The 20,375-nt window shown below is 47.6% G+C and overlaps 2 protein-coding genes across 5 annotated transcripts in view; one reads left to right on the top strand and one right to left on the bottom strand.

Annotated features, from left to right (window-relative positions):
- Positions 1-1,370: 1,370 nt before the first annotated feature.
- Positions 1,371-6,381, top strand: gpr132b (G protein-coupled receptor 132b). 2 transcript variants are annotated; one of them, XM_046373596.1, is made up of 2 exons: positions 1,371-1,723; positions 3,687-6,381. In XM_046373596.1, the coding sequence occupies exon 2, from the start codon at positions 3,692-3,694 to the stop codon at positions 4,763-4,765; it is 1,074 nt and encodes a 357-aa protein (XP_046229552.1). In that variant the 5' UTR covers positions 1,371-1,723; positions 3,687-3,691; the 3' UTR covers positions 4,766-6,381. The 2 variants fall into 2 exon arrangements, with proteins under 2 accessions (XP_046229552.1, XP_046229551.1); XM_046373595.1 differs by having other exon boundaries at positions 3,642-6,381.
- A 433-nt stretch (positions 6,382-6,814) lies between these two features.
- The window catches only part of cdc42bpb (CDC42 binding protein kinase beta (DMPK-like)), a 23,748-nt gene continuing 10,187 nt past the window's right edge, over positions 6,815-20,375 (bottom strand). The window contains exons 11-38 of one of the 3 annotated variants that reach the window (XM_046373557.1): positions 19,781-19,914; positions 19,453-19,695; positions 18,901-19,011; positions 18,095-18,339; positions 17,845-17,950; positions 17,551-17,675; positions 17,355-17,460; positions 15,152-15,300; positions 14,955-15,052; positions 14,771-14,850; positions 13,234-13,308; positions 13,083-13,154; positions 12,745-12,850; positions 12,251-12,387; positions 12,020-12,159; positions 11,644-11,725; positions 11,344-11,560; positions 11,105-11,167; positions 10,785-11,026; positions 10,305-10,659; positions 9,909-10,006; positions 9,748-9,832; positions 9,549-9,666; positions 9,166-9,283; positions 8,755-8,985; positions 8,143-8,251; positions 7,811-7,872; positions 6,815-7,596 (exon numbers count right to left, since the gene is read on the bottom strand). In XM_046373557.1, coding sequence (XP_046229513.1) covers positions 7,474-7,596; positions 7,811-7,872; positions 8,143-8,251; positions 8,755-8,985; positions 9,166-9,283; positions 9,549-9,666; positions 9,748-9,832; positions 9,909-10,006; positions 10,305-10,659; positions 10,785-11,026; positions 11,105-11,167; positions 11,344-11,560; positions 11,644-11,725; positions 12,020-12,159; positions 12,251-12,387; positions 12,745-12,850; positions 13,083-13,154; positions 13,234-13,308; positions 14,771-14,850; positions 14,955-15,052; positions 15,152-15,300; positions 17,355-17,460; positions 17,551-17,675; positions 17,845-17,950; positions 18,095-18,339; positions 18,901-19,011; positions 19,453-19,695; positions 19,781-19,914 — 3,830 coding nt within the window. In that variant the 3' untranslated portion in view covers positions 6,815-7,473. Of the gene's footprint in view, positions 7,597-7,810; positions 7,873-8,142; positions 8,252-8,754; positions 8,986-9,165; positions 9,284-9,548; positions 9,667-9,747; positions 9,833-9,908; positions 10,007-10,304; positions 10,660-10,784; positions 11,027-11,104; positions 11,168-11,343; positions 11,561-11,643; positions 11,726-12,019; positions 12,160-12,250; positions 12,388-12,744; positions 12,851-13,082; positions 13,155-13,233; positions 13,309-14,770; positions 14,851-14,954; positions 15,053-15,151; positions 15,301-17,042; positions 17,106-17,354; positions 17,461-17,550; positions 17,676-17,844; positions 17,951-18,094; positions 18,340-18,900; positions 19,012-19,452; positions 19,696-19,780; positions 19,915-20,375 lie in introns of all 3 variants that reach the window. The other 2 variants (XM_046373555.1, XM_046373556.1) reach the window with 2 other exon arrangements.

Genomic DNA, 20,375 nt, shown 5'->3' with positions numbered 1-20,375 from the left:
CCGTGAAAACTGGAACAAGAACATATTTCCATATACATCATTTTCTATTATTCTCTTTCACACAAGTACATGGATTTCAGTATTTAAAAATGATTACCGTGTACGCCTGGTTAGCCAGTAGTAGACAGTCATCTCTTTCTCAATTCCCGATCACAACTTCCGGCTTGAGCTACACAGGAAGTGACCTTTTCACAATAAAACTAAATATTTCCGCAAGATCCCACAACAATCATGGATCATAATTCAGGATGTTTCACCACAATCTATGTAAACAAATAAACAATCAGAACTGAAATGTGATGATTGCACCTTAACTTCTGGCATTGCCACGGTAACATAGCCATATTGCGAGCGTCAGCTACAGATGGTGTTTTATTTTCTGATCAGGAGTTCCTTCAACACTATGGGTTACCTGTAACACCTGAACAGTATGCTGTAGTCTTCGATGCTATTCCATCTGGTGTTCTTATGTTAGTCAAAAATAAAATGTCTGTTTCTGTGCCTGATGTCCCCTTTACAGCTGTAACTGACTCACCAGTTGGTAAAGTATGCTTCAACACATCTAGTTGTAAGAATAACCGTAAGGTCTGCGCTCTTTTCCAAAGTCATATTGTTTCTACTTCACCTGGAATAACTTATTGGAATAGTCATGTAAATAACTTATGTTGGGAAAAAAATCTGGTCCCTGCCTCAAAACTTCTTTGTGGTTAATAAAGTGAAAGATGTATCATTTAAAATTATTCATCTGTGTTACTCAGTTAAATCCTTTTTTATCAAATTCAAATATGGTGATCTAAATTTAAACTGTGCCTTTTGTGACTCCCATACTGAGACTGTTACCCATCTATTTGGAATTGGAATTGTACCAGTAAACTGTGGCAAGATATCTGTAATTTTATTTTAAATAATATTTTTTGTGACTTTAAGCTCCTCCTGCAAGATGTGCTCTTTGGGTTTTTCAAGATTGACACTTTAGTTGAAAGAGAATATTATTTAATTAATCTTTTTATAATTCTTGCAAAATTCTGCATCCACAAATGTAAATTTTCCAAAGTCAGACATCTTTTTCGTGTTTTTATGAAAGAATTCGAATTGTATTTTAAATCAGTGTCTTCTTCTACAAATAAGAAAGCTATTAAAACTATGAGGGTGTGCTCCCACTTTCATAATATTTTTAATTCAAGTTAATTCTTTTTCCTATTTTACTTGTGACCCCGGCATGTATTTATTTCTATTTTTTATTTATTTCATTCTTATTTATCTATTTACTTTTTTTTATTGTCTGTATGAATTATTTCTTTTTCAGTTTTCATTATGTATATTGTCCACCTTTTATGTATTATTGTTTGTTTCACAAATGGTTGTTGAATAAAGCAATTAAAAAAAGGAGCAGTGACTGCAGTAACGACAGTTCGCCACAAGATGGCGAATGTTTTCCTGTTTTTGAGTTAAATCTTTTTTTTTATTTGACGTCACTCAGCAGTTTTCTGTGACGTGTTTTCGGATTCCGTTTGATCGATCGGGTCATTGATGATCAGTTCTCTGCTTTCCTTCATCAGTGTCGTTGTTTTTGTGTGTGAATGATTTTCGTGTTTCATCAGAGGAGGAAACGGATGAATAAATGATGACTGCGGGATGAATTAGAGATGAAGAGATGAAGAGACGCTCCTCTATGAGGTCCTCACGTCGTTCAGTCAGACCGCACGAGGACACGCGCGAGACGGTGAGTTTTTACTTCCACTCGCTGATACTTCGTGTACTTTTACACGGTCCCAGTGATAATATTACCGCTATGTCGTGTAGCAAACGCGTGTAGTATCTCTTTATCTCTGTTAAAGTGTACTACAGTAAACAGGGTGAAGTAAAAAGATTCAGTTTATCTTCATCATTACATCAACGTGTCTTCGCGTTACAACACACAGAGGAGTACAACAATAAATACTGTAGTATCGGTTACTGTTACTGTAATATATAAAACATATTCTTCTGAGCTCCTAAAATATTGCTATATTTCTGTCAAACAAACCCTAATAGTACTTGTATCACTATATTACGTACGGTACGGTAAGTACGGTATAACGTGAGTGTAACTATACTGTTTAATTATCACCATCCGGTACTACTGTACTGATAAATAGTGTTTGTACTAATGTTACTCGGCAGTTTGCGTGATAACCTGTTAGAACACTTTCATGTTATATCAACACTTCATGTGACACAAACCACAGCAAACAACAGTGATAAATATTAAAATACTTCTGTGTATTTCTACTTTGTCATCAAGCATCTGAAATACGTTCAAATACTGCTCCCAGTACGTTCCCCTTCGCAGGTCCTCGTGAGGATCCGATGGATTTTAATATCGATCTGCAGTAACACTCAGAACGTCAGAAAGCATAGCAGCTTACTGCGTGAACCAGTAGGTGATCAATACTCAACCACCTTTGCTACGTTGTACTGAAAGCCATCTGTCTCCTTCATTCATTATGATTTAATATTTCAGCTAACGAGGTCGCTGATCAATAATTCAGCTCGCTGCCCCGCCCACCGCTGACATTCGGAGCACCTGATTGGACGCTGCTGTCACTCACAGTTTAACTAACACACGAGTGGCGATTGAACAGATGACGTCATAACATTAATGTGTTTGTTTGTTCAAATTAGAGACGTGAAAGTGTGTCACGATGAGGTCACAGCGTGTAAACAGCCAATCAGAGCAGAGCTGCTGTTCTGTCTCTAGCCAAAAAACATGGTGCTTTTATTTTGAAAAACAACAGTTACAGACAGTTACAACAGACAGTAATAGTAGTATACTAACAGACAGCCAACAGCGTTTAGGCTGTGTGTGTCTACTTGTTTTAAGCGTGTTGCACATGCTCAGAGTGACAGACAGACAGGTGGACAGGGAGACAGACAGACAGGCAGGCAGGCAGGTGGGCAGACAGACAGACATGTGGACAGACAGGTGGGCAGACAGGCAGGCAGGTGGACAGACAGGTGGGCAGGCAGACAGACAGACAGACAGACAGACATGTGGACAGACAGGTGGGCAGACAGACAGACAGACAGACAGACATGTGGACAGACAGGCAGACAGACAGACAGGCACATCTTCAGAGAAAATGCCCCAAACTTTTCACTGTGACTCAGTGTGACTCGTTAGTTCCTGAGAGTGGGACAGGGACTTCTGAGAGGACGGACTTGTGGTTCATGAAGAGGACATCAGGGTAGTGGACATGTTCAGTAGCTGCTGTTTGGAAACCACGCGTCTCTGCGTCATTAAATACCTCGAAACTCCCGCTGCGGGGTTTCCCTGTCAGAAGGGGAACAGAGACTCACAGTCACGATGAATCAGTCCAAAGTGTCTGATGTTTGCGTCACGTCAGTCGCGACGCTCATCTCGACCACTGAGTGAGATAACATCCATCTGACAGGACGGATCCAGTCTGAGGTCAGCAGCAGATCCACCGCCGCCAACGGCCCCGAAACGTCCAGTCAAAGTGAAAATCAGGTGCTGTAGGGACGATAAGGCAGGAAGTGCAGACGAGAACGTCACACCAGATGAAAGAGACGCCGTCGAGGATTTCATTTTCTCTTTTGATGATTCTGTTGACCCCTCTATGTGTCTTTGTCTTCTGCAGACAGACTGATCTTGAACCTGATTGGCTGTCGCTGTCTCCCTGCAGACATCATGCACGAGCCGCCGCTGACGAACTCTCTGACGAACAACGCGAGCTCCACCTCCTGCGAGCCTCCGTACGACGAAGGCCGCCTGCCGCTGGTGCTGCTGTACAGCGTGGTGCTGGCTGTCGGGCTGCCCGCCAACCTGCTGACCACCTACCTCACCTGGCTGCAGGTGCGCAGGAAGAACGTGCTGGGTGTTTACCTGTGGAGCCTGTCGCTATGTGACCTCACCTACCTGGGCACTCTGCCGCTGTGGGCCTACTACGTCAGCAGAGGTCACTGGTGGCCGTGGAGCTCGGCCGCCTGCAAGCTGACGGGTTACATCTTCTTCAACAACATGTACATCAGCATCTTCCTGCTGTGCTGCATCTCCTGCGACCGTTACGTCGCCGTCGTCTACAGCGTGGAGTCCCGCGGCCTCCGCCGACAGCGGGTTGCCTTCCTCGTCGCCGTCGCCATTGTGCTTCTGGTGGCTGTTGGTCACGTGCCCGTCTTCACCATGAGGGAGGGCGACGCCGCCGAGGGCGACCGTCGCTGCTTCGAGCCAAGTCAGACCAGCGTCACGGTGACGGGTTTCAACTACGCCCGCTTCGTGGTGGGCTTCCTGGTCCCGCTGCTGGTGCTGGTGGTGGCCAACCGCGGCATCCTGGCCAACGTGCAGTCTAGCACAGGGCTGCGGCGGGAGCAGAAGGAGCGCGTCCGCTGGCTGGCCGTGGCGGTGGTGGTGTTGTTCCTGGTTTGCTTCGCTCCGTACCACATCATCCTGCTGGTCAGGGCCGTCATCTTCCACTTCCCGCAGCTGGAGGACGGCACCTGTCTGTTCGAGAGGACCATGTACACGCCGTACACCATCTCACTCGGCCTGTCCACCGTCAACAGCGCCGTCAACCCCATCCTCTACGTCCTGTCCAGTGACAACATCCGCAAAGAGCTGAGCCGAGGAATCGCGCAGTTCTGCAACCGTGCACACCTGAGACCGCGATCCGACAGCAGCCAGAACAAGATCCAGCCCACCAAGAACTCCTCAGAGCTGAACGCCGAGACAGAGAGACACCAGGAAGGAAGACCAGCAGAGACCTGACGGACTGGTCTCTGCTGGTCTCCTCTAACAGACTCAAAGTCTTCCTGGTGCTTACAGTGTGAACAGCAGTGGGTCTACAGGTGCACTTTGTCCTGTGGGTGGCGCCGTCAACCTCATTGAATCTGAGCTTTCGGAGATCGGGAGCTTAACTGATGATCTGGACTGAAGCTGTCTGTGCTGGAGACGTGAACGTCTTCAGCCTCTCACGGACAAAACTAATCAATACATTTTATAAGTAAAGTTTCTACACAGATTCAAAACGTGAATGTGACTGTTCACTGATTTTATGAGACGTCAAAGTGCGGTGCAGCGCAGGTGTAGCATAACAGAACTGTTTTCCACTGCAGTCACTTCCTGCCTGACCTGATTTCTTTTGTGCTAATAAGGTTTTCCATTTTATGCAGTCTGTGGTGCTGCTGAGCTGTTTCCTGTCACATGATCAGACTCGGCTGTGTGTTGCCATGACAACAGAGCGACATGAGATAGAGTCATCTGTCTGCCTGTCTGTCAGTAATAATAAACAATTAAGCACCGACACCTGTGGTTGTCATAGTAACAATAGGTGTCACAACGAAAACACATTTTTCATTTGAAACTAGTTGATTAATCGATTTGTTAACTAAGAAAAAAGTAACTTAAGAAATGACTTTGCTGATCAGCTGATCGAAGTTGCTGTTCTGTCACAGTAAACTCGAGAGACCGAACGGGTTCAGTGCCGACACCCTCATACGTTCTTATGGTTCTGTCTTTTTAGTGCAGGACAGGTGATTTCAGGTGTGACGAGTCACGTGACTGAGCAGTTTGTGTTGCTCACACACACACACACACACACACACACACGTTGGGTTCTCTGTATTACAATCTAATTAAGGCGTTTGGACTCGACCTGCTCTAACCGGAACGTGTCATGACATAACTTTGGTTGTGAATTGGCGCTACATAAATAAACTGAAACTGAATTAGATGCAGAAGCTCAGGGGCCTTTAATCTTTGATCTGAATGTGTGGACTCAACAACAAGACGTCCACACTGAAGCTGGTGAAGTGTAGGAAGATTTTTGTGCTCCATCATCTTTAAGGTCTTTAAGGTCTCCCTCTTAAGTCCATCCATAAACTGCAACTGGTCCAGAACCCCCTCCATTAATCACATCCCGTCCTCCAGAAGCTCCACTCGCTCCTGGTCAAATGCCAAACTGACTTCAAAACTGTGCTTCTCACCTTTAAGGCCATCCATAACCTGACTGAACACGTTAACTCACCTTCTTCTTCTTCTGCTTCCGTTTGCCTCACTGTTCCATCCGCCCACCTGACCGCCGTGGGCTTCAGAGCCTCCAGCTGCTCTGCCTGAAACTGATCACACGTCTTGAAACTCATGTCTATAAACTGATGGCAGATCTGTTAACTTCCCAGCTGCTTCAGTTTCTCCAGTTTTAAAGATTTTCTACATTAAAATTGTTTTAACGTTGTATAGTGTTGTTTCTGTGCTCTGATTTTCTGTCCTGTAAGATCACCTTTAATTTTTTGAAAGACGTCTACAAATGAAATGAATTATTTTAAGTATTGTTAAATGTAAAATATGTTCCACCAGCTGATGTTATTAAACTGGACTCATCGTTCTGACGTGCTGTGATTAATAACGAGTTGACAGTTGAATTGTTTGCAGACAGAAACGAGGACAAAGAGAAAAACGTGGTTTTGATTCATACTCTGTTCTGCTCCCTGATTGGCTCTGTTGTCTCTGCTCTCATCTGGTTGGCTGACTTGTGGTTGTAAACAAGCAGAGCGGCCCCACCCTTCATCAATCATTAAACCTGCCAGACACAACTGAGGGTGAAATGAATCATTAACGACTGGCCTGAAATCTGCTCTGAATTAAACATGACAAAAGCACGACAGTCTGGTGGAGCACCTGAACACATCATCTGACCTCACGATGATGTCACATGTCCGATGCTTTTAGGTTTTAATTGAAATCAGAAAGAAACTGAAAAATCACCTGCTGGTCAGGTGATCCCTCCTCTGTGTGCGCACACACACACACACACTCAGGTTCCCTTCAGATTCTTTTATTGAGTTTCTGTTTGGCTGCTAACATGTTTCATAATTACAAAGATTCTTAAACTGGTGATTCTGGAGAACAAAAGCAGTAGTGTTCAGGTGCGCCCCTTGCCTCACCTGACTCCACCTGACCGCTGCAGTCAGACAGCGAGGTCGGGAGAGGCGCAGGTGCAACAGGAAAGATCATCACTGACACAAAATCAATTATTTTTCTCCTACAACAACAACATGATGATGTGCAACTTTAACAAAACTTTAAAATTAATTCATACAGTGTGTCTTTTTTTTTTTGTTTTTTTTTTTTAAATCAGAGTGAGACCTCCTGTCAGTCAGGAAGTTAGCCATAGATAGCTCAGCAGCTAACAGCCTGCCAAAGCTTAACAGGAAGTTATTTAATGAAGAAAAAAGGGGAGGAGGTGACTGGTCCCACAGAGCCAATCAGACTAAAGGTCAAACGCACAGCAGCCATCAGCAGGGGTGGGGTTAAAACCAGGGGGCGGGGCTTCCCAGCAGGTAAAATCCAACAAATATAAAAGCAGCAGGAAGCTCAGACACACCCCGCCACAATAAAATAATCAAATAAAATTTAAATGGTCAGTCTGCAGCCTGATTGGTTGCTCCTCCTCACTCAGGTGTACAGGGGGTGGAGCCTCAGGGCTCCATGTCCAGGCCATCCAGGGTGAGCTGGCTGCGGTGGGGGGAGTTGGGGCTGGGGGAGCTGCTGGGGTTTGAGCTGTTGGAGGGGGTCGAGTGTTTGGTGGAGTCTGAGTCAGGCTGGACGACAGACAGACAGACAGACAGACAGACAGACAGACAGACAGACAGACAGACAGGTTGAACCGCATTTTGAGTTTGATTTTAGTTAAAAACATTAAAAACATTCTTCAGATTGTTCATTTGATTGATGGATCAAATGAAGAGAAGCTGAACAACATGAGTTTTTACATTTTGAAAGTAGGTTAACAGAATCCGCGTGTGTGGGGGTTACCTCTCGCTCCAGGTCCTGGTCTGGTTCAGGGATGTTGCGAGATGAAGCTCCTCCCCCAAAATCTGAACCAATAAGAGCACAGATTACAGGTGACCTCACAGAGCAACGTGTGTCCCTCAGTCCCAAATACAGACTACACATTAATACTTTATACTAGTACTACAAGCTAACACTACAGACTAATATTGTAAACAAATACTACACACTGATCCTCATCAATATAAACACACTTTGTCATCTTAAACTAACATGAAAAGACACAATATGTGACATTATGTCCTTCACACTGAGTCTGTGTGTGTGTCTGTGTGTGTGTGTGTGTGTGTGTGTACCTGAGGCTGTGCGTGTGATGTGGGTCTTACTCCGCTGTTGCCGGGAGATACTGGACAGTGGGCGGGGCTTTTCTTTTACAGAGTCATCCTGAGAGGAAGGCATCACACTCTGTGCACGTGCGTACACACACACACACACACACACACACACACACACACAGTTAAAAAGAGCGTCCCAGCGGTCATGCTGAAGTCGTGTGTCGAAGTCCTTAAGAGTAAAGGATTGTTTTAAACGGGACAGGAAGTGGAGCTGCAGCTCGTAGTTTCAAATCAACAAACGAAACCTCATGTGAGATCAGAATCAGTAAATAACATGAAGTCAAGCTTACTTTTGTATGAAATAACAAAATAATAATTAAAACGTAATAAAAAATTCTAATCAGCTCACTTTGTTCCCTTTGGTGACATCACAATGATGTCATCAGTTCCTGCCTTCACCAGAGCCAACATGGTGACTGCTGCTGCATTCATGTCATATCAGAGCTGTTTTCTGACGTGTCTGACCTGACACACGTTTAAAGAGCTTCACGCAAGCCCAGCTGACCATGCAGGAGAGGAGTGCGGGAGAGGAGGGTGAGAAGGGGTGAGGACGCAAGAGAGAAGCTGGCCTACCCTTCCCAGAGAGGAGGTGGAGGGAGAGGAGGAGGAGGAGGAAGGCTGCAGGAGGCTCTGCTGGGAGGAGGAGGAAGAGGAGGCGTCTTTCTGCAAGAAGATGCCGGCCGACGCCGAAGTCATGTGATACACGTGCTCAAAGTTGGAGGGGGGAGAGATGAGGGTGTGACGGGAGGAGGAGGAGGAAGGGGAGGGAGACGGGGAGGGAGAGAGCGAGGTGACATCACCAACCTGAACACCAGGGGGAAGGAAGAGGAAGAGGAGTGAGGAAGGTGAGACAGGGAGAGGAGGAGGAGAAAAGAGAGGAGGAGTCAGTGTGATGAACAGAGCTGTCGGAGGGGTGGAGGCGTGGGGGTGAGGGAGGAGAACATGCCGAAAGGAGGAGGAGGAGGAGCAGTGAGAAGGAGTTACCAAAGGGAGGTCCATGAGGACCTGCATGCCATCTCCTGGTCCCATGTGAGCCACGTGGTTGAAGTTGGTCGGGTTAGAAATCATCTTTGACCTGAGCTCAGGGTCCCTCAGCATCTCCCTGCAAACACACACACAGATTAACACACATTAAAAACACAAAAACATGGACATGGCTTCTCCATTCTGGGAGACTGTAGCGTTTTGCTGAGTCACTGTCACTTTATTTTGCTGAGTCAGAAGCTGATCTTACTGGGTAGTTTCATATTGTTGAGTGGCTGCCAAGTCTCTCTTTTGTTCTGCTGAGTCGTCACGCAACCGTATTTTGCAGAGTCATAGTGTTGTGTTATTTTGCTAAGTCTTTGTGTTTAGTTTTGCCAAGTCACCTCCTCTGCTGAAGACGCTCCTCCTCAGGAACCTTAAAGAGGAACTTCCTCTTGCTGCGAGTTCGAACCATCAACTTCCTGCTATGATCTGACGTGTCTGGGATGGTGAGGTCTCCCTCTGAGGACAGACAGGTGGAGGTCAGCTTCAGGGAGGTACAAAGCTAATGGAGGTGTGTCTCCAGGTGTGTCTCTTTGTTACCTGATGAAGCGTTGCTGAAGTAAATCAGTCGAGGAGGTTCAGAACTCAGTAGATTCAAGGTCCCTTCAACATTGAGAGGTCGGATCTGAGGACAGAGACAAAGGTGTGATTGGCTGTTGGCTGACCTGTGATCTGAGCAGTGCTGTGCTCTGATTGGTTACCTTGCGGAGGGAGATGGTCTGAACCCACTCTGTGGTGTGAATATCAAAGACGTCCACTCCGTATTCACTGTAGACAGTCAGGTGGGATGAGTTAGAGCCTGGAGAGAGAAAGACAAGTGCTGATCAATCGCCAGTCAATACTACCTTAATACCTTTTTAAATTAAAGACTGAAGAAATGACGACTCACTCTGCACTGCTGATAGTTAACACTGACATGATGACATACTAAGGCTGACTTTTGCCACCAGGTACAACTGACATGCATGCATGGATTTGTACCAGTACACCTTTTGCTTTCACACCTGTTGCACAGTTCACCCGTCTGATTTCACCTGACAACAATCAGCACCTGCATAACTGTCTGATGATCTGCTGTAATAGCACTAACGACGTACTGCATGCGAGCGGCGTGGCGGGCCACATCAGCTCCTGGGTGCGGGAGCGACGTCCCTGTCCGTCCACGTAGATGCCGAGCTGGCTGAAGCAGAGCAGCAGCTCTGTGGATCCCACCTCCAGGGCGTGCAGGGCGTCCAGAGGCTGCTGGGCCAGGAAGGCTAGCGACGGATCTGCTGGGCTCACCAGACTGACGGGGGACGACTCCCCCTGCAGGGCCAGCAGAGCGAAGCCAGAAGGGTAACCGACACACAGCCGCTCCCTCACCATACCCAACCACTGCACCATACCAGGAGCCTGCACCTCCCACAGTCTCTTATAGTGGGGCTTCACTCGAGTGATCTCATAGCACTGAACCTGGAGATGGACCAAAACAGAGCCAGAGCATCAGAACAGGAACAGCAGCAGAACTACAGTGATGGGGCTCTGGTTTTTAGGTGAATCTCCAGGTACTCTGTGGTTCTTTTGTTTGGCTGTCTGACCTGACGTTTGACGGCAGCCAGCAGACACGCGGGACCTCCGGGTCGGAGCAACCCCGTCGTCAGCGCCTGGCAGCCTTTGGTGTCCGTCAGCTTCAGGTCGATGGTGGACTCTGCGCCCTCCAGTATCCCCCAGCCGTGAAGGTGAACGTGACGGTTCCGACCGCAGAGCAAAGCGATGATCTTCTCCTTCGGGATCAAATCGATCTGATAAATCTTCTTACTGTCTGCTGCTCGTACAATCACTGGAGAGAGAGACAGGTGTCAGTGCTCTACTGAACCTCAGCTGTCTGTCGGTCTGTCTGTCTGTCTGTTTGCCTTACCATCTCTGGTGACTTCGACCACAAACAGTCCATCTTCTGTTCCCAGAGCGATCCTCTCCCGATCTGCAGAGAGAAAATGTCTGAAATGTGATTTTATAGTCACAAGGACTGAAACGGCAACGTCGCCTGTAAATACTGGATTATTAAAACGAGCACTTAACCTCCCCAAAAGCCTCGCTAAACAATTTTCAACCCCTCAGAACTCAGTCTGTCAGCACTTTGTCAAAGTTCTTACTGACCGAGCACAGCGGAGGACAGTGTGGTCTTGATGATGGGCAGCGAGGCATCGTAGGCCTCGTGCAGAACGTGGACCTGACGGCTCTTCAGCAGGTTCTTGGTCAGGATGCTCTGCAGACCTTCCAGGATCCTGACCCACTTCCTCTTCTCCACTTCGCTCTCTGCCAGCACCAGCAGAGACACCGAGGAGAGCTGCGAGATCAGCTGTGACGATGTCACCTGAACATGGCAAAAACAACAGTGAGAGTCAGGAAAGCTGCAGGCCAGAGGTCAGACAGTGAGGGGTCAGCAGGGTCTCCTACCCTGAAGATGCAGGGGATGTCCTTCCTGGTGGCATGGATCACATCTGACGCCAAGACCGAGCTAACAGAAAACTCCTCATCTCTGTGACAGAAACAAGAATGTTTCCAGTATCAGAATACAAGATGAGACAACGCAGACCCTACAAAACCTGTCTGGAACCTTCTCAAACTATCCAAAATTTTCTGGACACGAATAAAAGAAGACTTCAAAACCTACTCAAACCCTGTGATCAAAAAAGACTCCCCGAATCAGCTCAAGGCTTCATGAAGAAAAGACTGAAACAGTCCAGGAAAATCTTCTCAAAACAAAGATTTTCAGAAGAAGCTTTGAGACAGACTCAGCCTTCTGACTGAGCTGACGCAGGTGGACAGTTACCTGAGATCCAGCACCAGACTGGCCACCACCCCAGGCTGGGTGGACTTTCCCTCTGGGACATCATAGAGGAACAGTTTACAGTCAGAAACCACAGCGAAAGCTCGCTGCCAGCCCTTCTTCACCCCGCTGGGCTTTGGGATCTGACGGGAAGAGGACGCCATCGTGAGTCTGGTACTGCAGAATGGCTGCACAACTACTGCATCAACGCTGTGTCAGAGCTTTATCACCTACCCTGACGTAGCCCTTGTAGGCGGTGCCGATGCCCCTCTGGACATCAATGCCCTGCGGCCTCTTGGCTTGCTCTGCTGGGATTGGGCAGACCAGGGGGGCGTGGTCTTTACAGGAAACGTGGCAGATGAAGGAACACACTGAAGAGAGGCAGAGAGTTAGACAGCGATGGACAGACAGTCTTTACATGTGCTGCATACCATAGACTGGCACTAAGTGCACTTTATCTACCTCGTTTTGTATTTTGTATTTTATATTTTTATATTTTTTCTTAAGTGTGCAATTTTAATTTTCTGCTGACTATTTATAAGTGTGTTTTTAAGCCGAGAATCTGCACAAAAATTTCGTTATCCCCGAGTGCTGAACAACACTGTCCTGCTCCGACCATCGGCGACACCTGACCTGCTCACCCGTCTGATCTACGTGAAGCTTTTACCCTCCATGGGTAACTCGTACCTGGAGGCTGTGTGTGTGTCTGTGTGTGTGTGTGTGTGTACCTTCACAGGCGTATCCCTGCCTTATGAGCCCCACCATCAGTGAGGTGCAGTGAGTGCACTGAGTGGGGCTGGAGAAGGTCTTGATACTCAGCTGGTGGGCTTTGGGCTGTGAACACATGACACATACATGATGTTTACTGTGAAGCTCATGTTGAAACCTGATGAGAAAAGCGTATTTCTGTGTATGAAAGTCACATTACATCCACTGACTGGATTTTTTTTCATCTGACTGTAGTGAACGGGAGCCACGACGCTGACTCTACAGTCTTACTGCACGGTTCACATATGATGTGACCATCCTCACAGGTGATGTCCCACCTGAGGAAACAGCAGCTTACCTTTGGTGTGGTCAGCGCTGAGCTCTGGTAGGTTGGGGAGGGGCTTGCTGGGACTGGTGCCACTTTAACTTCCTGCTGACACAAACAAGTTGTTGAGTCAGGACATGTAAAGGGACAGATTACAGACATGGACAATCGGTTTGCGACTCACTTCGTTTTCGGAGGTGGTGGAGGGTGAGGGGGTTGTGGTCTCTGATTTCTGGGGGGTGGAGTCTAGGTCTGTGGTCTGCAGGTCAAAGAGAAACGCCTGATGAGACATGCGAACATGCGAACACTGCTGCGCACACGGAAATGAGAGGACAGTCCGTCGGCTGAGGAGGTGGTTTGAATCTGTATGTGGGTCAGTCTCTTCACATACGTGTCTTTAGCCTCTGTTTGACAACTTCTAGTCCATCAGTCTCCGTTCAAAGTGTGCCAAAATAGCTGTGAGCAGTTCCTGATTACTGTGACACTGAGGGAAACTTAAAAACATGAGAATTCTTGGCCAGGTTCTGAAGCACCTTTTCTCACTGAACTGACGTTCATCCTGTCCGCCCTCACATCACATCACTCAATACACTCAGATCCACTGATGTCACCCGGTTTAACATGAATCATCAGGCAACAAACAGTTAATAACCCCGACTAAAGCCACAGTCTGAACCACATGTCGCCAACAAAGCTTTAGCTACTGTTAGTGCTAATGTAGTACTACTGCAGTACAAATGTAGCACTTCTACAACTACGTATTGAGAGTACTGGAGGACAGAAGAGTCAGCGACTGAAACAAAGCCAGGAGGGATGTTGTGATGAATGAAGGCTGACTGGTCAGCCCTCATGACTCCTTCTGCCAGGGGGGGCGTGGCCTTGATCACGTGACACCAGTCTGCTCTACATGAGGGCTTCTTGTGTAGGTGGGGTCTGGTTAAGGTGGGTGGAGCTTTATTGTGTGGTCACTTGTTAACAGAGCCTACAGGACGTTGTTACTATTGAAATAGGTACAAACTTTACCAGTCAAACAAACACAGGCGGGAGCTCCTGCGCTGTGTGCTGATTGGCTGAAGGCAGCATGTGAACAAGATGTTGGCGTTGTGATCCAATCACATGAAAACACACTCTATGTCACCTAATACTGACTATGACCAACAGCGCACGGTTAGCACGAAGCTAGCAGCTACAGGTTAGTCCCAACAGACAGCTGCCCCACAGGATTGTGGGTAAGGGTGGCGGTAAGCAGGGTATTGTGGGTAAACTGGTGCATGAACTTACTTCTTCCCAGAGAGCGAGCAGCGAGGAGGCAGAGCAAACTGACGCCTCGATGTTGCAGAGAGAAACAAACAACAACTTCAGACACTCACCACCACACCTGAGTGACATCATCATCATGTGACCGGTTGAACACTGGCCAGTTACACTCAATATTTTCTTATTTTGTTCTTTATGATTTTTTGTGCCTGACTGAATGAGAGCGCTGTGTGAGCTTCACGTCGACCGAGCTCACTGCGCACTTTGTAAAAGCTTCATAAAATGATCACGACAAGAAAATGAGTCTTCGGCTGAAATGTACTTCACAGATGTCAGATCAAAGATGTGTTTCCTGTCCTTTTGAGCTGAGCCAAAGCATGAGAACCACTGAGTTAACAGAGAAGAAACGTCAGAGCAGGTGGGGGGACAGAGAGACAGGTGAGAGAGACAGACAGCTGACTCACTCTGAAGGTGAGGTCAGGGGCCAGAGGAGACGTGTTGAAATATTCAAAGATGGAGTCCTGGAAGTCTGGAAGCTTCAGACCTGCAGAGAGACAGAAAATGTCAGCCAGGTTAACATCACCTTATCATCCTCAGGGGGGATTGTGTACAGGTGGAACAACAGAGGCCCACACCAGGTGAGCTCACCTTTGTCAGAGCGGAATCGACTCTCCTCCATGTCTTTCTTCAAACTCTCCATCTGCTCCACCATGTCCCTGTTCCTCTCCTCTGACTCCTTCAGTTTACTGCAAACAGACAGACAGGCAGGCAGACAGACAGGTGAAGAGAGAGACAGGTAAGGAGCAAGAGAGACAGGTGAGGTTTGTCTCAGTGTGACCTCTGACCTCTCCAGGTTGATGTTGGCAGCTTTGACTTTGCGCAGCTCCTCCTGAACCAGCTGTTTGGCTCTGATCTCAGCATCCAGAGCCGACTGAAGCTCCAGACGAGCGGACATGTCCAACTTCTGACTGCGACGCACCTTCCACAGCGGGTCCTGCAGTGACGGAGACAAGAGGGAGGGGAGAGGACAGAGGGACAGACAGAGTCCGTAAAGAGAACATCATTACACAAGTCCAGTCTCTGTCTCAGCTGTTTAATCACGGCTCCACATTAGAGTCCAGTCTGCATAAGGCAGCAGGTCACCATGGCAACAACATATCATTTCACGTGCCATCGCAGCCTCACAGCGCAGAAGTTGATTGTACAACAGGCAGATCAATGAAGAGCAACATCCACTTCAGTCTGACCATCAGCTCTGAGACAGTTAACAGCGTTTATGATGAAGAAACTTTTTTATTTGAGTCATATTGCTGACAGTTTCTTCTGTTTAGCTGTTGGTGAGTCAGCAGCCTGTGAAGCTACAGCAGCGAAGTGCTGAGTCAGAACACGATGCTGCCAGGTGGCGGCTGCCGTCTGAAAGCACCTTTAGGCCTCAGTCAGATCAAAGTGGGAGTTACAGCGTAGACGCCAGTTTCAGTCACCCGAGCGTGAGTGTGTTTAGGCTGCAGAGGAAAAAAGAAAGATGAAACAGAATCAACTTTCGGAGAGACGCAACCCGACCTCATGTTTTGGTGGCCAATCACAGAAACCAGTGAACCAAAACCCCCGGAACAGCTGCTCAGCAGTACTGATCATGATCCCCCAACGCATCCACTATGACAGACAGAGCAATCAGCCAATCAGAGCAGCCCATGAGCACACAGCATCATTTCATGTATCTGAACCTGTGTGGTGTCCTCATGGATGATGTCCCTGATGTCCCTGCAGGTGATACCACACAAAAAAACCTGTTCTCAGAGCTCTGCTCAGTCAAGACCATACAAGGCTGCCTGAAACGCAGGGGTGCACTCAAGGGTTCCTTAAGCTTCCTCAAAGACTCTCAGCACTCAAGCTACTTACCAGACCAAAGCAGCCGTGACGGACCAGTCAAAGTCCCACTGGATCAAATCTGGTGTGAACCCACGAGAGTTCTTTCAAGGACTACTGGGCCCCAAAAATAATTCCTGCAAGACTGACATCATACTGAAACCCCATAAGACTGCTCAAGCACATTTAAAACTACCTCAAGCCCTGGAACATCCTCAAGGCCCTTGAGACCCAACTCATCAACAACTCTGGCAGGGGCTACTCGGATGTCCTGCACTATGCCTAAAAAGACATCATAATTACCTTAATCTCGCATAAGATCTCCTCAACTGCCTTGATTACTGCAGTTCTTTCAGGATCCCTCATGGACAACTCAAACGCTCCTTGGATACACCTCAAAACTCGCTCCTGCCACAAGGACTGAAAGCCATAAATTATTGCTGGATCAGGCTTGAGCCTCCTCCTCCAAGAATCATTCAATATGCTTTTAAGGAATCACTAAAATGTGCTCCAGGTTCTGCGGAACAGAACCTAAAGGGTGTCTTGAAACACCTTCAAGGAACCCTTGATTCTGACAACAGTACATCAAGGAATCCCTGCCAAACCTGCCTTGTTCAAGAAGGTCTGGAACTACCTCAAGAACTTAGCAAAACCCCTCATGAACCACCATAACTGCAACATGGAGCCCTGGAAGTGTCTCAAAGACCTTGGAATTCAATTAAGGACCCCCTGGAAGTCCTTGTTCCCTACGGTGGGTTTATTATGAGTGACAGACATGCAAGCCAACAGCCATGCAAGCTTCTTAGATTCTGCTCATGAAGAGGAAGCGTGAATCCTGATTTGATGGGAAACAGTGACTGACACACTCACCCTCCTGTCTCCACCAATAGGAGGCCAGGGCTTCTTAGGGGGTGTGGCCACTCCTGACTCAGGCTGAAGTGGGGGGAGAAACATCTCATTTTGGACAATAGTCAAATATCACAACAAACAGGATAAAAAAGGTAACACGTCCCAAAAACAGAAATGAATTCGTATGAAGCTTCTGTCCAAGACAGAAAAACTTTTCCAGGACAAGTCACTGATATTTTTGGCCTTCTCTTCATTTCCAGGCTCTCCAGTTTTCCTGTTGTTGCTGATCGTGGTCGGTGTGTGTGTGTGTGTGTGTGTGTGTGTGTGTGTTACCAGAGGTCTTGTTCCCAGACTGGAGCTGCGCAGTGTTTCCAGTTCCTCCGTCATCTTGGTGGCCAGAGCCTGAAGATAACCTCGGGCGTCCTTCTCATCGCTCACCCTGAGCACACAGACGATACAGATTTAAAGCAGGGTAAATCCACAGCGCCCCCTGGTGGTCGGGACCATGCGTTTGGACAGCCAGACTCACCACTGGATGATCTCTGCAATCTGTGCCTCCCAGTGAGCCACACTCTCCTTCTTAGAGGACAAGTCCTGAAGATCGTCCTCCAACTGACGATTCTGAGCAGTCAGTTTGTCCACAAACGAACAGAGCTGAGAGGACGAGCAGAGAGTCACAGACTGAGTGTGTGTGGACCTCTGAATCACAACACATCAAACAGTGGTGTGGAACACGACTAAAGCACCACATGATCTGATCAGGGACAAAACTGCATCTCGCATAGCGTTCATATCTGAGACCGTCAGTACTTCAGTCTGTCACCTTGTCTGTTTCAGCCGTCAGTTTGCGGTTTTCTTCTGTCAGCAAGTTTTTTTCTCGTTCATGTTTCTCCTTCAGAGCTGCAACAGCTTCATCCATCTCCGACTGTCTACAGGAGCACACAAAAAACAAAACCTGGTTCAGGACTCACCTGTCTCTCTAGTTTAACCTGGTTCAGGACTCACCTGTCCCTCTAGTTCAACTTGGTTCAGGACTCACCTGTCCCTCTAGTTCAACTTGGTTCAGGACTCACCTGTCCCTCTTGTCTTTGTCCTGCTTGTCTCGGAGCTGCAGCAGCTCCTTGTTGGCGGCGAGGTGCGCCCCCTCGGACTCATGCAGGTCTTTCCGGAGCTTCTTGATCTCGGAGGAGTGGGCGGAGTCTCTCCTCAGCAGCTCTTCCTCGTAGAACAGGACCTTCTTATCGAGTTCAGCCTTCAGACGGGACAGCTCCTGCTGAGACTCTGTCCCACCGGCTGCTGCTCCCCGACCCTGCTGAGACTGAGACCAGAACCACAGTCACCCCCCTTCTGTTTACTGTACTTCTACCTTTGAGAGGACCATTTTGGGTTTTAGACAGCTGGCAGGGGGGACATTTGATTATGATGGTACTGACACCACTCATCTAAACAGTCTTGTGATTTACTGGGTGCATTTTTACTACTGCGCACAAAAAATATGAAAGATGAAAGATGAAAGTGACATATTTTGTCATTGGAGGGAACTCACTCCAACGAAATTCGTGCTCTGCATTTAACCCACCCAAGTGACGTGCACACACACACAGCAAACCCGGGGCAGTGGGCGACCGCGTGCAGCGCCCGGGGAGCAGTGGGGGTTAGGTACCTTGCTCAAGGGTACCTCAGCCATGGACACCGGGACGGGGAATCGAACCAGCGATCCGGGTCCGACACCCTAACCGCTGATCCACGACTGCCCCAATATATCTGCTATACTATTATGACTATTTATTGATAACTCTACAAATAAATCTAATCTAACCTGTGTGTGTGTGTGTGTGTGTGTGTGTGTGTGTGTGAGAGAGAGAGAGTGACCTCTGACCTTCAGACTCTCCAGCTCCGTCTCCAGCTGTTTGGAGTAAACCTCGCTGTGCTCCCTAAGCTTCCTCTCCTTCGACGCCTCTGCCTTTGAGTCGTCCAGCTGAGCCTCCAGCTGAGAAACACATACACAATGCTTTTATTCTGAAGGTCTGCCCCTTCCTTCCTGTCCTATCCGTCAACAGTACAGTGCAGTATGAATGATTTTCATTTTCACTTTAACTTCCATGTAGTGGATATGGTTTTACCACAGCCAGGGTTCTTGTTCAAATACACAGACAGCTCAGAGTATTTATAATAATACTGCCATGAAACTGTCGATGATTACTGATCATCAAACAGCTAACATTGCCATAATACAGCATAACCCCCCATTTAGGGCCATAACGACTTCTTGCCAAACATCTGATGGTCTTTGTTGCCCTCTGGTGGTGAAAAGGAGGAACTACAACTCTTCAACAGTAGTTTAATGAGAGGTAATCTTAAAATCACATGTAATAAAAACATTTTATTGCCTGTCGGAAAAATATGTTAAAAAGGGACAAAAATGTCTCACCTCTTTGCTTTTCTTCTCAGTCTTGCGGATCTCCTGTCTCATGGCATCCATCTTCTGCAGGAGGGCATCCATCTCCTCCTCTTTGTCCCGCAGCTGACGGGACAAACGCTGTTTGGAGGAGCGGAGGTCGGCCATTCTCTCCGAAAGATCCGAGAACTCCTGCAGGGCCAACTTCCTCTGAGAGTGAGCCTCCTTCAACTCCTTCGTCTGACTCCTCAGACGCTCCAGAGAATCTGCCAGCTGCTGCTCACAGACGAGGAGGAGACGTTCAGTGTACACTACACAGCAAATACTACAGCAACTTTCATGTTAAAATAGTGTCACGTACCTTGTGGACTTCGTCTTTCTCCTGTCTCAGTGTCTTCACCTGCCTTTCCAGAGACTTCAGTTTGGAGGCGGAGCTCTCGTAGTCCTGCCTGAGTGTGACCGCCTCCTCCAGCTGGTGCTCCAGCCTATCAGAGTCTGTGACATCAGAAAGGTTTACTCACCTGAAGGATGCAGACCACCAAAGACATGGTCATCTTTGGTCAGGCATGTCAAACTGGTCCACAGGAGGGCCGGTGTGGCTGCAGGTTTTTGTGCCAACCAACCAAGAGCACACCGTTTGACCAATCAACTGTCTGAAGACGGAGATCAGTTGATTAAATGAGTCAAGTCTGGTGTGCTGCTACTTGGTTTTAAAGAAAACCTGCGGCCCTCCTGTGGACCAGTTTGACATGCCTGACCAAAGATGACCAAAGACTAAAACTAGTAGTTGTACTGCTACAGCTACTGGTAGTACTATTGAAACATGCACAACTGCTATCATTATTCTATCTGCTAGAACTAACACACTGCTAGTTATACTAGAATCTCTATTACTACTACTGGTACTCAGTCCGCTACTACCATCCTTACTGACATTACTAGAACTGGTGCCACAT

This window comes from Scatophagus argus, chromosome 19, assembly GCF_020382885.2.
Source record: "Scatophagus argus isolate fScaArg1 chromosome 19, fScaArg1.pri, whole genome shotgun sequence".
NCBI classification, from domain to species: domain Eukaryota; kingdom Metazoa; phylum Chordata; class Actinopteri; family Scatophagidae; genus Scatophagus; species Scatophagus argus.
The sequence above is the reverse complement of the archived record's forward strand: the minus strand, read 5'-3'. Positions and strand labels throughout refer to the sequence as shown.

Coding starts and splice junctions, on each gene's coding strand:
- gpr132b (XM_046373596.1), top strand. CDS start 3,692: ATGCACGAGCCGCCGCTGACGAACTCTCTGACGAACAACGCGAGCTCC.